General features: G+C 40.8%; 1 protein-coding gene across 4 annotated transcripts in view; it reads right to left on the reverse strand.

The window, feature by feature from the left end:
- pcdh1b (protocadherin 1b) overlaps positions 1-17819 on the reverse strand; it is a 174633-nt gene that overhangs the window by 13696 nt on the left and 143118 nt on the right. For 2 of the 4 annotated variants that reach the window (XM_077247927.1, XM_077247928.1), the window contains exon 5: positions 10394-11173. The exons of the other annotated variants lie outside the window; for them this stretch is intronic. In XM_077247927.1, coding sequence (XP_077104042.1) covers positions 11118-11173 — 56 coding nt within the window. In that variant the 3' untranslated portion in view covers positions 10394-11117. Of the gene's footprint in view, positions 1-10393; positions 11174-17819 lie in introns of those variants that run through there. 4 annotated transcript variants of the gene reach the window in all.

Consider the following 17819-nt stretch of genomic DNA (forward strand, 5'->3'; position numbering starts at 1 on the left):
TTGGTTGCTATGGTAATGATGTAAGTGTCAGCACAATGCCAAGGGACTTTCTCATGCAACGACTGAGAGTAGCTGTCACTGACAGGTTGTCAGTATGGAAAAAAGACATACAACTGAAAGTTTTTCTTCTGCTTATGTATACAATGACATCTCGCTGCAGTGTTGAACCCACAATGTGGATGAGAAAAATTCTTGCATATTTTTTGCAAAACTGCTGACTTGCTTGTTCATTCTCTACATGGCATGTATCACATAGTTCATTATGTGAGGAAGGAATGATTAATAATGAGTGTATTTGAACATAACTCCAGACAGTATTATCCAGACATGTTCTGAAAGGCAAGAAGGGCTACTTAAAAAAAAAAAATCCATTCAGATTCATTAAAAAAAATCATATGGGTGTGGTTAATTGGTAATTTTTTTGTTCCAGACATAAAAACTAAACTTTCAAGCATCACACAGCTGTGATGTTTCATTCTTGAATAATTCAGCATTTTTGCATTAATCGGTTTAATGCATGATTCAATATCCAAATTCACAGTACTCATGAAACAGAAGTCGTAAAGCACTCTGATGACTTATTACTTCTGACAGATTGTGCATTAAATTGAGACTTCACTACCCCATGAGGCCACAGGAGAGGATTTGTGAATGGCAGTTAAGCTATGTATCTGTAAGTCACATGACAATGACAACATGACAGATTGTAGTACATCCCTTAATAGGTTTTAAATATGTTGGTTAAATTAATTATTCAATTAATCACAGTAACATGTTTAATTTCTAAATTAATCAGTGGTTTTGATAAATAGTTTGAATTAATTAATTAATAACTCGTAAACACGCATGTCGCCACCTACCGGTTTAACTTTAGAGAAAGAGTCTGTAGAAATACTGTTGAAAGGGTCACTGAAAAATCCCACTACTAACACAAATACATAAAGTATGCCTGGAACAAACACAAACAAGCAGAGTGATACAAAAATACTAGTGATGTTAAAATGGTAGTCTATATAATCTACTTGATTTGATGATTAGAAAATATAATATAACATTATTAAAAGAGATTATGAGTTAGAAAAGCATTGTTTTGTTAGAGGAGGCTATTGGCCTTACAAACTGCACTAGACTAAAAGCAATAACTAAAATAATGTTCCCATTAAATCTACATCGAGCACTGAGAGAAGCAGCATAGCAAGCTGTTCTCACATTAACTTATTCGTTGCTTTATGCTGTGGTTAAGCAGTCGGCTTCACATCCCGCCTATAAGAGTGCAGTCATGCAGATACGTTTTGACATTTTTGAACGACTCTTCCCCTCAATGGGACACGTTCAGCTTTCAGAACTGCAGTATAATTGTTTTGTTTGCTGCACAGTTTTGTGATATCTCTGTTGTTATCCTTTTCTTGCTGTTGTTCTTATTCTCTCTCTCTTTCCCCCTCACTCTCTCTGCCGCTGTAGCATCATTTCATGCTCCAAATTCCAAATTTACCATCATTATCTGAGAAAATGGAAAGACAAAAAAACCAGCATTGCTTTCATTTAGCATTTTCTCTCTCCACACTGAACATGAAAACAGAACTGAGTTCTGTATTTGATCTGCGTGATGATCAGCTCCTGAAGACACAAACTTCAGGAGATAAGTCAGATCTACCATCATTTCACATACTGTTCACGTAGTAAAATGGCGTGCTGTATTAAACAGAGTTAATACAAGTTAAATCTAATAACGCCTTGGGCAAGTATCTCTCAAGTTAGACTGCCTGTGTTTCTTTTTCTATCTTGTCAGAGGCTGAAATGAGATAAGATAAACGAGAAAAAAATACAAAAATACTTCCAAAAGAAATCATAAGACATCTTTTTTAGTGAGTAAGATTAGAGTAAAAACTGAAAGGAGTGAAAATTGAACCAAAATGGGCCAGTGATCATCTTAAATGCCTGATTTATTGTTTTTACCAATAAATAATGTGCTCCATCTTATACATTAGTTATGAATTAATGTGCAGCATTGCTTACAATCCAACTTAGCTTCCTTATTCTCTCTTTCTCAGGCCTCTGGGGAAGGGATGGAGCTACTGGATGGTTGGTGAGAGAGGAAATAGATTTGTGTCAGTATGTTATTGTTCTGGGTCAAACCCCACGTTGGTCTAAATCAGTGGTTCTCAACTGGTTATTGCTTCAAGACCCAGATTCTACATCGGGAATCAAGTGTGACCCAACACACTAACAAAAAAAGTTTATTGTACAAAGCACCATAAGAAATTAAAATGTATAAAATATAATTAGGAACCGAATGGGGCCAAAATATGAACAATTACTAAAATAAAATAGGATAAAATAAGGGAATTTTTTTTTATAAAATAATAAACAAAAGAATAAATGTATTTTACCAGCTTAACACATGGAACAAAAAGTAGACAAAATAGTTTTAATACTAGCATTTAACAAATATTCCCTCCTGTTTGCGACAGATTTGAAACACTTTTTTTTCAACTGGTTGGGAGACAAATCACTAATTTATAATATAGTCTGTAACGGCAGAATTGTGCTTAATTTACAGCTAGTCTATCAATTAGCACAAGCTTCTAGAGTTCGGACGCTCACCTGAATTCACAGGATTTGGAAACCAGTGAATCTTCAAAGGAAAACAACGCAGAGCAGCCCAAAGAATCCCTATATGCTCTATATCTCTTCTGTTTTTGTCTTTTTCTTTCTTCTCCTTCACCAAAAAAGTGTGCACAGAAACAAGGGCTTTCAACATTTAAGGTGAAATATGGGAAGTGTGTATGCTGTGTGTGTGTGTGTGTGTGTTGTGTGTGTGTGTGTGTGTGTGTGTGTGTGTGTGTGTGTGTGTGTGTGTGTGTGTGTGTGTGTGTGCTGCCTAACTTGTTTGATTCATTATTAAATACAATCCATTTTTTCCCTCTGCTACTGATAGTGGGCAAAGCTCCCAGCTTTAATTCCCTTGCATTGCAGATTAGAAGCTGAATAACAATAGAAAATAGTGAGAGAGGGCACAAGAAAGTGAGTGCACAATGCCATTATTACTTTTCAATTTTTTTCCTCCACTTCACTTCCACTATGCATCTCAACTGACAGGAAGTATGGTGCTAATGTTTGAGGTTGAAAGACGGGGAACATCCTACCATCCACTTTCAGCTCAGCACGATGTGTGATGCTTTCTGACTCTCCCTAGCAGATCATCGAGGACAGGTCATTGTTATGATTCCCTTGGCTTTGGGGCCTTATAAGGCAACGTAGTAGGGTAGGAATGAAATAGGAATGGTTGAAAAAAAAAAAACGAAACTACCGTCTTTCTGAATTTGCTGATTACAAAGTGATTCTAGGGAGAATATAAATAAAAAGCCACAGAGGCTCTAACAAGCAAATGTCGGCAAGTCTCATACACTCTACTTGCAACAATTTGCATCCAGCCAAGTGACACTTCACTTCCTTGCAAGTTGCACAACAAGAAACAACCATAAATAAAAGCTTTGTGTCTGACTGATATCCCCGCTCTAGAAACCTTAAGTAAAAGAGCTTTGATTTTAAATGGAAATGAATGCCATTTTCCTCTTGAGGGAACCCCTAAAGTCAAATACAGTGGCTCACTCTACTAATAAAGGCCAGAACGAGCATAAATATGCATTTCATAAGACCTTAAAGGTGACATATCATTAAAAGCCTTGACAGAGTGAGCAACACTGGTAGTTTTCATATATAAGAGTAAAAACAGTCTGATGAGGGTGAAATTACATAACTATTGATAATAAGAAATGTTAATTGAGCCCCAGATTAGCATATTCAAATGATTTCTGAAGGATCATGTGACACTGAAGACTGGATTAATGATGCTGAACACCTTTCCATCACAGGAATGTGATGTGTGGAGGGAAAAAAAATGATTATTTTATATGCAATATTTAATTGTGTATTTAGGATCCATAACATTCTAGTCATGAAATTAGTTTTAGCAAAACAAACATGTTCACCATTTTTACAATGTTTAACTTGTCATTTCACTCATTGTCATTTTTTACAGAATGTTATCAAATAAAATATGTGATTTAAAACACGATGGAAATGAGAATTCTCCTATGATGTATGGGTGTCCAAAGTTGAACATTGTTAGTTAGAAAAATAGAGCCAAAAGAGCTGATAGCTGAAGATTATGAACTGGTTAAAAGATGGGGATGTTCAAAGTTGATAGAAAGAATAGTTTTAGGAGGCGAAACAGACAGAGAAGAGCCAGAAACAACACTGAAGGACATGTCAGTGTTAGTGTGGTGTAAGTGTGTAAAACATCCATATATAATATACTCACAATTGTGTGTGTTTTGTGTGTCAGAGAGTTCTGAAGGCCAGTGTGTGGATATGACCGCTGTGCTGCTAATTAACCAGGACAATACTTCTACTGGCCACACACTGTGAGATCTCTCCGAGGTACACATCTTTACACACACACACACACACACACGCACACACGCACACACACACACACACACACACACACACACACACACACACACACACACACACACACACACACACACACACACACACACACACACACACACACACACACACACAGACACATAGAGGAACAAAGTGTCCCCTGATAACACTGCTAGCACTCTCTCACACACAAGCGCACAATACACCCTGACTTCAAATGGTAACAATCACACCTGTGAAGCCTGGGATATTCATTTTAGCCTCTGAAATGTCTGATAAGTTAATATAAGTGCATATCTGAAATACATTCAAGATACAAGTCTAGTTTTTTTGGGGGCTAAATATAAGTATTTTAGATCATGACTGTTAGCTTCGAAGCTATCAATAAGCTAATGTAAACCCATTTTTTTTTAATTTGCTGGAAAACAGCCAAAATGTTGAAGATATTCTGCTCAGTCACAGGCTAAATATTTTTAACAATAAAATGTTATTCTGAATGAGTCCAACAGGTAGTAAATTATTAATTGGCAGAGTGCCATTAAATAAAGGCTTCTGGTTATTTAAAAATGAAAAGTGTGATATTTTATGATAAAATACTCATTCTATCTCAGATGTAGAGGGGGAAAAAAAACAGGCTATTTCTCCAGAAAGTGAAAAGTGCCAAATTAGTGCTCAACTAGCTTAATAGAGCACAGTTTATTTTGATTTAAAACATTTGTCAAACCATTTCATGAGTTCTTTAAGGTACAGATTTCAGTTTGTGATCTCACTGCTTTACATAATGTAAATTGATAGGACACAAAATAATAAAGGCATTTGTTTCAATACTCTTCTGTACTTCAATACTTTCGTAAAGCAGTTCTATTTTCAGCTCAAAGCGAATTTGTTCTCTGGCATTTAGGAATGAGCAAGACTTTGGCACACCGATGCTGACCTGAGTTCAGAACGTAGAGGTGTTCGGTGACTGATGTTTGTGGGGCTTTTTATTACAAGTGTCTGCCCACGTCCTCTGTGCTCTAGAATAACAAGTGCCCACGGTTATCAGTGGCATACTCATGCCAGTTCAAGCCATGCCAGGGCAGAGCGGCCTAACTGGGGCAGAAACACATTCGCCCTGTGGCTTAACAAAAACCCTATCCAAAGAAAACACGCCCACACACGAAATCCTATACCCTCATCCAAAAGCACTAGGGGTGTAAAAAATAAACTGGTTGTGAGTGAGTGTGTGTGTGTGTGTGTGTGTGTGTGTGTGTGTGTGTGTGTGTGTGTGTGTGTGTGTGTGTGTGTGTGTGTGTGTGTGTGTGTGTGTGTGTGTATGTGTGTGTGTGTGTTTGTGTCCAAGACCTCATTTTCAATTCAGATGTACACCAGTGCTAAGCACCACCACCAAAGAGTCTGTGTGTGCCACTATAACAGGGAAGCTCAGTAATAGTCTCCCCTCTGACCCACATGAGGCTAGAACAACATAACACAGGACGAGAGACAAACAACAGCTAATCCTCTGCGCACACAACAGCACTGCAATGGAGCCCATTAATAAGAGAGGATAAGCCAATGCTAACGCTAACGAGCATCTTCGCCACAGGAGCACATTTCCTCTCTATCAGATATCTGTTTATCTCTGCCTGTCCCTCACTCCCTTCTCAACCTGTCTGTCTGTCACGCATAGTGATGTAAGGTTTGCAGAAAAGGTTTGCAGAGATTGAAAACAATTAAGGGCATATGGCGAGCAGCGGGAGACCGGACAGAAGTGAAAGAAAACAAATTGAGATGAACTCTGACAAGTGAAGCAAACGGTGGCAACCCTTACAAAAAACGAAATGTGACCTGTGGTAAGAACATTAAATAAATATTTTTCTATCTTTGGAGCTGTGGTGTGCAAACTTTCTCTTCCTTTTTGTAACTCATAAAAAAAAAAAAAAAAAAAAACACTGTCACTGTATTTCACAGAACAAAATTTTTCTAGTAATTGGAAATTTATACTGGATATTGTGCTTTTTAGTCTTCCAATTGTGACTTTTTTTTCTCTGGTAATTGAGACTTTTTTTACCACACATTGTTGTATTTAAATCTCACAGTTGAGACTTTTTTACTTGTAATTGTGAGTTTAAATCTCACAATGTGACTTTTTTTGTAATAATTGCAACGTTATACCGCACATTGTGATTTTATATCTCAGAGTAGTGACTTTGTTTCTCTTAATTTTGACTTATATCTCACAATGTGATATCTTTTAATTGACACTTTATATTACATCCCGCATTTGCGATTTAAACCTTAAATCACAATGTAACGGAATTAGTGGAAGATCATTTCTTCTATATTGTGACGTACATCTAAGTGAAACAAATCATCGAGGGAGTGGACTTAGTTTTATCTATTAGAAGGGGATGGAGACAGATGTGAATGCGAGCTTGCAGTTGATTATAAAAAGGGGGCGGGATTTAAACAGACAAAATCATTGGAGGAGTACGGCATACGTCACCAGAGAAGTCATTTTCCCAGAAGATCGGGTCTAAATAAATTTACTCTAAATAAATATATAAAAGGAAACATTTCCATGGATGTATTGTTCATAATAATATGCATTTAGAACATAGAAAAGGTGATTTTCATTTCATACCAACTTTAATCTCATAGTTATTATTATTGTTACTTTTATTTTGAGGCAGGAACTAGTTTCCATAAAAAGATGGCATGTGAAGTGAGTCAATCTAAATCTGTACATTTGAATAATGCACAGTCAAAATGGAATGGATTAACAAACAAACTGCCAATCTTTTCCCCGTTTGAAGATGATGGAATAAGTCAAATCTGCATATACAAAAGAAGGGATAGTCTGTGGAGTGTGAGAGATGGAAGGTAATTTGGAAAACAGTGAGGAAGGAGGTGGAGAGAGTGGATTATGCTGTGAGCTGGCGCTGTCAGGCTTGGCTAGGCTGGCACAGAAGCGCAGCACTATAATAAGCACCCTCTGTTTGCCCAGCGCTATCCCAGCATTGTGCCAGTTCGAGTGGACGGGCCAAAACCGACCCACAAAACACTAAAGACCTCGCTAATGGGATTCTCTTTACAGTCAGGCATGTCTTTAGCTAACCTGAGCAGGGCACTGGGATATAGTCGTGTGAGGATCCCGGGGGGGGGGGGGGATATACAGATCTGAGAATAGCGTGGCCGTGGCCGTATATTTGAAACTAGAACACGTCTGTGCTACAGGAGTTGGAAACGCGCTGAGCATGTGAGTTTGCCTGTACTGATTGATAGTGTGGTAACAGGTAAATGCCCTGTTTAGCCAAACACTGCCTCACACCATCTGTCTGAGAGTATTCACAGCCGGTTCACGTAGGTAGTGCCCTTAGGACAAACATACAAATGCAGAAGCACATATACACACATGCCGCAAAGACTTAATGTTCACTCAAGCCTACTTATTCAGACAAAATGATTGTGTGTGTAAGTCCGGAGGCTTTTGCCACAGGGCAGCACCTAACATGTCAAACAGCATTTTAGAGGCAAGAGTCAACATTGTTTATTTGCTTATACAGTGCAGGGTGATTGAAGAAAAAAATTATATTGCTTTGACATCATTTGTACTCACAATTATGATTTAAGTAAACTTAAACCTGATTACCACTGGAAATGATCAGGAAACAAGGATTTTTATGGGGCTAGAAAAATGCCAAAATATCTGATTTTGTATTTGTAAAACTTTTTGGAAACCTATTTTTTATGTATATTTTAGAATTCAAATTTTATATGAATTCTAGACATGACATTTAACACAATTTCTAAATTAAATTGCTTTGTATTTTTAAACAGACACAATTGATTCATTTACATTTTTAAAACAGCATTATGTTGAAGCTGTAAAATTTATCTCAATATTTAGTTAATTTCACCTCAACAAAAAAATCTACAAAATCTATTAAATGTCACAAAAATGATTACAGTTAACATCTCAAACTCTGATTTACAAATTCAAAACTTTAATACATCACATCTAGAATTCAAATGTACAAACTTTAAATTCAAAACCATGAAATGTTGCAAAAACAATGTTTTTACGTCATATTTAGATATTTGCAAAAAAAATTACTAGCCCCATATATATATATTTTTTTTGTTTTGTTTTTGCGAGACCAATCGTATTCCTTTAAAAAGAAAAAAGGTGAGAAGCTTAGATCTTCTCTAGAGGAGCTGTACCTCTTGTGGACAATGATATATATCATTAATTACGCCTGCAAGTTATGGTTTAATTAAATTCAGTTGGATTTTAAATGCCTTCAGTTGCTAGCTGACATCACCGTTATCTCTCACAGCCCACTCGTACACGCATGCACAATGTGTTTGTGCAAGGTGTGAGTGTAAAAACAAAAAGCATGTCTTTCATCTTGTCATCAAGCTCTGCCTGAATTAGAACGTGAAAATAGAGCCGCAGTTTCCTGGGATGTGTTTTGTGATTACTGCTACTACACCCTCTCAAGCAAAACACACATACATAAACACACACCTGTACTCTCACCCTGCACTCTTTTAATGATCCATTCAATATTGCTTTGGACCTTAAATACCACTTAGAAATAGGGACAGCAGAAACAATAGCTCTGTTGATTTCTTCCTGCTGAACAAAAATGTCACATTCTGTCGTCTCTCTCCTTGACCACCTTGGGTACAGATATGCAAATGCCTGAGTGTTGTTCTTTTCGCTCTGAGAAAGGGAAAAAAAATATGTTGTTGATCGCTGCTTTATGATTCAACAGAGACTGTGAAGGGAAAAAAAAATACATAAGCACTGTTTCCTATAAAAACACATTTACAGTTCACCTAAATAACAATTCAAATGTGTTTTTGCATTATGCATTTTGTCTTTCATCAGCTCTGGTTTTCTTTTGCAGTTGTCATATTCGAACTACTCAGTTTCTTGTGACTTATAAAAGACTTATAACAAACTCCATCAAGATTACTGCTTACTATGTGTAGAGTTTTTTTGTTTTTTTTGTCTTGTCACTTTTGATCAATTTTATTCATCCTTATCCAAATGTGATTTCATACTGTACCTACAAACTTTGTTTGGCAAATTGTTTATAAAACTATATATTTTATTTTTTTATTTATTTTATTTATTTATAATCACCGTATATTAGGGAATATATAAAGTACCTAGGAGTATTATGCCATGATACATGACTATGGTGATCATTCAGTAGCATGGTATAGATTAAAATACCATGGTATCAGCATCTAATGTCATCACATTATGTTTTGTTTGTTCTGTTTTTTTTTTTTCAAATGTCAATCCAAAAACAGCTGGTCTCATGCATTTAAACTACTCATCTATTAGTAAAACTACAGACACAGCAAGTGGATGTTGATAAGTCCATTTATTGTACTAAAAATGGCTGAATACAAAGTACATTCACAAAGAACAGCACTTTCTGCTAGACTGTCTGCAGAGCCGACAGAATCTCACTGGCTTAATGTAAGTAAATGACTCATGACATTAATCTAGCCTTCCTATCTACTGCTTTTGTAATCACTGTCTCAGACATACAGAGAAATTCCATACTGTTTGTGATCATAAAATAACTTGTCACATTACGGACGTACTGTCAGGTGTACCATATATTCATATATATTTGATAAATATCATTCAAAGCTAGTTACATATTTACACATTCCCAATGTAGAGACGGAGGAACGCCAATGACTACAATATTCATATCAATATGTGTTCTCAATTCAAAGGCAAACGTGTATTTGGCATCTGTTACATTGTGGCACAGTCATTGGTGTGAGGCAAAGTGGTCATTGCCTTCATATATATATATATATATATATATAGAGAGAGAGAGAGAGAGAGAGAGAGAGAGAGAGAGAGAGAGAGAGAGAGAGAGAGAGAGAGACTGGAATGGAGTTTTTAATAATTTGGAATGGATAATTTTTGCAAAGTCTTCATTCAGTCTTTCCTCTTTATCATAAACCATTCCCCGTTTTTTTTTATGTAGCAAGATGAGAAAGACTGAGTTATGGGAGGAAACTAGCGTTGCCATTTTTGCTAAGAGGTCAGAGTGCATTAGATAAGCTGTTAAGTCCTCTTAGGTCGTTTTTCAATGAATGTGAATGGCCTGGTTGTGGTAGAGAAAAGGAGACAGAGAGTGAGGAGAGTATATTGAAAAGGAGGATGAAGGACAGAGGAAAGACATACCTACCAAACCTTGGGTGATTGCAATGACAGTAAGACTCCAGTGGGGTTCAAAGAGGACAGGAGAAGAGAGGAAGGGGGTAAGTCCATATAAAAGAGTTCATATCAAAGGGAAGAAATGCACAGCGGAGGAGAGGCAAAAATGGAGATATCACAAATCCATTAGTCCAAATTCCTTGCAGTGTCCTTAGACGAAAGATATCCGCTCCCAAAAAGCTACGGAGGAAAAAAAACGTCATGGTTGGGGTGACAAACATCAGCGGACAGATGCCCATTTTCAGTCAGCTTTTCCTTTCCGACTTTGTCCATTTGGTTTTCTCATTGTTTATGTGTGAAAAGGGTAGTTATATATAAATTTCAGAGATGAAGAGATATGTGAAATGGCAATCTGTGATAAGAGGCAAGCTCTGTCTTACTCCCGCAGAGCAAAAAGAAAAACCTTTTGGAAAAAGAAGAATGTTTAAGGCAGTCTTTTTTGGCCGGCCCCCTTCTCTTGGTCAACGCCCGTTACTGCACCTACAAGAGGATAGATACGACTTACTACTCACGTACTGGAACGCAATACATTCCATGCAAAATATTTCTATTAAAAATAAATGAATAAATATTAATAGTGCAATTAAAACATATATTTGGACGAATATGTGTAAACAACATTAGGTGGTGAGAAGAGCAAGGGGGCAAGACCAAAAACCTGCTCTATCCATTCAAAATTTAGGATTGGAGCTCCTTTACTGTTACCAATTATTACTTCTAATTATTATTTATTTTGCTGTAATGAACAGTTTTACATTGCAACTATATTCATGCCATTTATGTCACACAGGAGAATGTACACAACTTTTTTGAGGGTAAGTTGTCTTTGCAAAGTTCATTCAGAGACTGATTTGAACAAACCTGCCCCCCTATAGTCCACACTTGTATGACAGCACTGGCCACATGGCCACGCTCTCTGTTGTTTTTTTCTCTCTGTGCTGTTGACCATTACAATATATAGAAACCTAGCATTATTATTGCAAGGAAACACAACATGAAAAGTCAAAAGTCCCCAAAAAGTTTCCATACAATCCCTGATACTCATCGCTAAGATACGGTGTTGAGATAGACTCGTTACACAAAACAGAGCAAGAGTGACTACGCTATTTTTCCCACAACAGTTCCTGCTGGCCCACACTGCTTTTTACAGCCAATGACTGATCCAGAGGTCTCTCACAATGTTAGGACACAGACTCCTTACGCAGTAGGCACAGCTTGCCTACCGGGTGCAGATCAGCAGGAGAAATGCAACTGACATTTCATCTCATCAGTAGGCAATGAGGCACTGCACAGTAACAGTTTCAGCCACTGCTTCACTGTACCCTGCTGACACAAACACCAGCTGCTGCAATCTGTCCAGAGACCAGTGTGCGCCTTACGGATCCTGCATGTCACTAATGCAGACACAGACTTTATATCACTGCATTAAAGGCGACGCGTTGGCTTTGTATTCAGGACTGCCTGCTGCTGACCCATCGTTTTTGATGCGCAGGTGTAAGGTACGGAAGTTATGTAATGCAAAGTTTGAGATTTATTTAGGCTCAACAATAAGGAAGGCACATATATTATACACGTTTCACATACATAATATTATATAAATATATTTTACTCTTAAATAATAATAAACAATCTGAGAAGCTTTTACTCTTTTTGTATTTATTTTTTAGGGTGTGGAATGGATCCATGGATAAAAGACGAAAGACACAACATAGGCTGTATAAAATTAATTATACAGTGAGCATGACCATAATTCCACTATTGGATACAATATGTTTTTTTTTAACAAGTGCACATGCACATATATACACACAGTCATTGGTTTATGGCTTCAGGTGCACCCAACAGGGCTTTTAGTGGCCTTGCTCAAGCTGTTTTCTCAGATCTAATCACTGAGACAAGAGCCTTTCCCTAATCCTGGTCCTCACCTCTGCAACCTTGACATCTGTCGAAGTGTGTGTATGCAGGCAGACCCGTGAGTGTGTCGGGCAGCATCTGGGCCTAATGAGGCTCACAGACTGCCACTGCACCCGTTTAGCACCTTCCCATGAGCACCTGCGTCAGAGGTTACCTCCTGACGTGATGTACCATTGTTGTTCTTGCAACGGGATCCCTCCCACCCCTCTCAAACCAATAAACTCTAGAATGAGGTTTGACTCTATAGATGGACGGCCCCGGGAGTTATCTCAGTGCACAGGGTTTATACTCTAGTCATCAAATATGTTACAACAATTAGTACGTTTTAAAAAGGTCAATGATACAAAATAAAGTGTTAAAATATGTGAGAGAAAAAAAAAAGACAAAGATGGAAAATAGGTACAGTGCCATTAACAAGTTTGGGTTGATAACATTTTTGTAAAAACTACCATAAAAGGATGGTGTTCATTGTCACATGATCCATCAGATATACACTAACTGTATATATATATATGTATATATATATATATATATATATATATACACTCACCTAAAGGATTATTAGGAACACCATACTAATACTGTGTTTGACCCCCTTTCGCCTTCAGAACTGCCTTAATTCTACGTGGCATTGATTCAACAAGGTGCTGAAAGCATTCTTTAGAAATGTTGGACCATATTGATAGGATAGCATCTTGCAGTTGATGGAGATTTGTAGGATGAACATCCAGGGCACAAAGCTCCCGTTCCACCACATCCCAAAGATGCTCTATTGGGTTGAGATCTGGTGACTGTGGGGGCCATTTTAGTACATTGTCGTGTTCAAGAAACCAATTTGAAATTATTCGAGTGGTGCATGGTGCATTATCTTCCTGGAAGTAGCCATCAGAGGATGGGTACATGGTGGCCATAAAGGGATGGACATGGTCAGAAACAATGCTCAGGTAGGCCGTGGCATTTGGACGACGCACAAACATGGATCCATGTTCTCATTCTGTTTACGCCAAATTCTGACTCTATCATCTGAATGTCTCAACAGAAATCGAGAGTCATCAGACCAGGCAACATTTTTCCAGTCTTCAACTGCCCAATTTTGGTGAGCTCTTGAAGCAACTGCCAAGTGATTGGTTGATTAGATAATTGCATTAATGAGAAATTGAACAGGTGTTCCTAATCCTCCCCTAGGTGAGTGTGTGTATATATATATATATATATATATATATATATGCAAGGTCAACTTCTGATAGTAAATTATCTAACAAACATAAAATATGTTTGAATTATGGTCTAACACATACAAACTGTTCACACCACTTACATCAATGAGGGAGGGATTCACTTTCTTAATATTCAGTTCCCTTTCAAGGGAACTTCGAGCTGCGTCAAACGCTGCGGGAACGCCCCTGCGTTGTGCGTCATGAAGCACGTATGGAATCAGCCCAATGGAGAGATGAAACGTCATAGGCGGGTGACGTCATCGACCAGGAAACTATAAAGCACCCCAAAAACACAAGCGCATTAGCTTCTGTGCTTTCAGTCGCGCTACATGTGAATCTGTCCCTGTGTGATATTGTCTGTCTTACATACCCTGCACCACACAAACAATTTATCCCTATATATATATATATTGAGAGATTATGGCGGACGAACAGCAGTTTAGAAAGTGTGTTCCTCCCTGCTCGCGTTATTTAACGAGCGGGGATACACATGATCTTTGTGTTGTTTGTTTGGGAGTTCAGCATGCCCAGTTTGCTCTCGAGGGAGCAGACTGTGAGCATTGCGAGCGTTTGCCGTTAAGGACGCTCCGCTCCCGCCGGTCGCTCTTTGAGGAGAGCGGTTCGGTGCGCGCTCCCCGCGGTTCGGGTCCCGCTTCTGCCGAGGCAGAGCGGCGGCGCTTATCGTGGGGATCGCAGATGGATCTCACAGCGGGGTTTGAGACGGGCTCTGCCTTATCTCTCCCTTCACCTGTGAGATCCAGTGCCTCAGTCCCGGGTTCGGAAGCACGCGCTGCGGTTTCTTCCGCTCGGGCTGAGGCACCAATGCTGCAGCTATCCAGTTCTGAGGAACTTGATGTTGTTAGTGTTGAGGGAGATGTGGAGGATTCGCCACCCCACACTCCTGAGAGTGATGAGCTTATGGAGGTGTTAACAAGAGCTGTTGAAAAACTTAATATTGAATGGCCAGTGACTAGTCAGGAGTCTGTTTCTAAATCAAAGTTGGATGAGAGATTTTTGCCGTCACGTGTGCAGCCTCCACGCCGGTGCCTGCCGTTTTTCCATGATCTCCACACCGAGGTGTCGAAATCATGGAGAAAACCGGTGTCATATAGAGTGTTTAGTCCCCAGACTTCAACATACGCTAATATTATGGGAGCCAAGGCTCATGGTTATGGTGCTTTGCCTCGTGTGGAAGAGACGCTTGCGAGCCATCTCTCCCCCGAAGCAGCATCATCTATTAAGGCACCGGCATTACCCACCAAGCCTTTAAGAAACACTTCGGCTTTGGTGGGTAAAGCATATTCGGCAGCAGGTCAGGCTGCGTCATGTCTGCATACTATGTCAATCTTGCAGGCATACCAGGCTGATCTGCTAAGGGACATGAGTGAGAGTGAGGAGGTCAGTACTGACGTAGTTCGCGAACTGCGTCAGGCTGCTGATTTATCCCTGCGTGCCACCAGAGAATCGGCCAAATTAATGGGTCGTTCTATGGCAGCTCTGGTGGCCGCAGAAAGACATTTGTGGTTAAATCAGACTAATATTAAAGAGAGAGAAAAAGCTTTTCTTTTAGATGCTCCTCTTTCTCCCATGGGGTTGTTTGGTGATGCTGTGAATTCAGTTATCGATAAATTCCAAGAAGAAAAGAAACAAACTGCAGCTTTTAAAAAGTTTCTTCCCCTTAAAGTTCATGTCCCTGGGGCTGCTGGGCGGGAGCAGCCCCGGCCGTCTTCGAGCTCATCACATAGAGCGCAGTAGAGGCAGAGTGTCGCGTCTCGTGCTCCCCCTGCTGGACAGTGGGCTCAGCCGCGACACTCTCAGCCGAAGCCTTCTCCCAGTAGAACTGATCTGAGGACAGTTATATTGGCTAAGAAGGCTTCGGCTAAGAAGAAGTCCTGACGCCAAGCCGTTCAGGATGCTGAGGGTGGTCCCCACCGAGGCGGAAAGGTGTTCACCTCTTTTTACGGTGCCCATTCCTCCTCGGTGCCCTCAGGGGCTCGTTCTGCCAACCCCGCCTTTATGCCGGGGCACAGACGATCCCAGCGAGCGCTTTCCCGAGGGACGCTCGCTCCCTCTGAGGAGGGTCTCAGAGCGGTCAGACCAGTTGTTCCCTGCCGGTGCGCCGTTACAGGGCGCTGCGTCTGCTGCTCAAGTTACACCAGAGGCCAGTCTCGAGAGGCTGGTACCCTTAGTAGAATTTCTGGCAGAGTGGAAAAGCCTTCCAAAAATATCTCATTGGGTCCTGCAGACAGTAGAAAAGGGTTATGCTATCCAGTTCAGGTGTCGTCCACCAAAATTCAGAGGGGTTCTGCACACAGTGGTGGGCCCCGAGCAGGCTCTGGTATTGGAACAAGAGGTGAAAACGCTCCTTCAAAAAGAGGCTATAGAACGGGTTCCTCCTCCCAGTTTGGAGTCAGGTTATTACAGCCGATATTTCATCGTTCCAAAGAAGGATGGGGGGTTGCGTCCAATTTTAGACCTGCGCATATTGAATCGCTCGGTAGGGAAGCTAAAATTCAAGATGCTCACTATCAAGCAGATCGTGTCTCAAATCAGGTCCGAGGACTGGTTTGTCACGATAGATCTGAAGGACGCATACTTCCATGTGTCCATCCTTCCACAACACAGGAAGTTCCTGAGGTTCGCCTTCGGGGGCGAGGCGTACCAGTACAGGGTTCTTCCGTTTGGCCTAGCTTTATCTCCCCGCACTTTCACGAAATGCATGGATGCAGCACTAGTGCCTCTGAGGCTTCAGGGCATTCGTATTCTCAATTACATCGACGATTGGTTGATTTTAGCTCAGACCGAGCAGATGGCGGTTCGGCATCGAGATGTCGTCCTCGCTCATATCAGAAAGTTGGGGTTGAGGCTGAACGCAAAGAAAAGTGTATTATCTCCTTCCCAGAAGACCACTTTTCTGGGTGTCGTTTGGGATTCGGTATCGATGCGGGCGCGACTCTCTCCGACCCGCATCGCTTCGATTCTCTCAGCTGTGAAACAAGTGAAGCTAGGCCAGCTACTCACTGTCAAGCAGTTTCAGAGACTGTTGGGTCTGATGGCAGCAGCGTCCAACGTTATACCTTGCGGCCTGTTGTACATGAGACCGCTACAGTGGTGGCTCAGGACCAAGGGATTCTCCCCGAGGGGAAATCCGCTCCGCACGTTCAAAGTCACGCGGCGCTGCCTTCGTGCTCTGGTCATGTGGAGAGAAACTTGGTTCCTATCCAAAGGTCCTGTGCTGGGGGCTCTTTGTCGTCGCATAACGCTAACGACGGATGCTTCCCTCACAGGGTGGGGGGCGGTCATGAGTGGTCGCCCAGCCCAAGGTCTGTGGCAGGATCATCATCTTTCGTGGCACATAAATTGTCTAGAGATGTTGGCTGTGTTTCAGGCTCTGAAACACTTCCTAACAGACCTGAGAGGCCATCATGTGTTAGTTCAATCAGACAACACGTCGGTGGTCTCTTATATAAATCATCAGGGGGGCCTGCGGTCTCGCCGGCTTTACAAGTTGGCCCGTCAGATCCTCCTGTGGTCCCAAGGGAAGCTACTATCTCTGAGAGCAATGTATCTCCCTGGGTATTTGAATGTGGTAGCAGACTCCCTGTCGAGGCAGGGGCCGAGGCCAGGGGAATGGAGACTCCACCCCGAGGTGGTGGAGCTCCTTTGGTTGAGTTTCGGTCGCGCCGAGGTGGACCTATTCGCTTCCAAGGAGACCACTCATTGTCATCGGTGGTTCTCCATCACTCTTCCAGCCCCCCTGGGGTTGGATGCTATGGTGCAGCCGTGGCCGAGGTCACGTCTGTACGCCTTTCCCCCGATTGCTCTGTTACCAGGAGTTCTGGAGAGGGTCCGCCGGGACGGGGTCAGTCTACTACTAGTAGCCCCGTTCTGGCCGGCCCGAGTATGGTTTGCGGACCTGATTTCTCTCCTGGACGGTTCTCCTTTGGAGCTCCCGGTCAGGAGGGATCTACTCTCCCAGGCGGGGGGCACGATAC

The sequence above is a fragment of the Siphateles boraxobius genome, unplaced genomic scaffold (assembly GCF_051911475.1).
Source record: "Siphateles boraxobius isolate OS27281-9 unplaced genomic scaffold, OSU_SipBor_1 3, whole genome shotgun sequence".
In the NCBI taxonomy this organism is placed as follows: domain Eukaryota; kingdom Metazoa; phylum Chordata; class Actinopteri; order Cypriniformes; family Leuciscidae; genus Siphateles; species Siphateles boraxobius.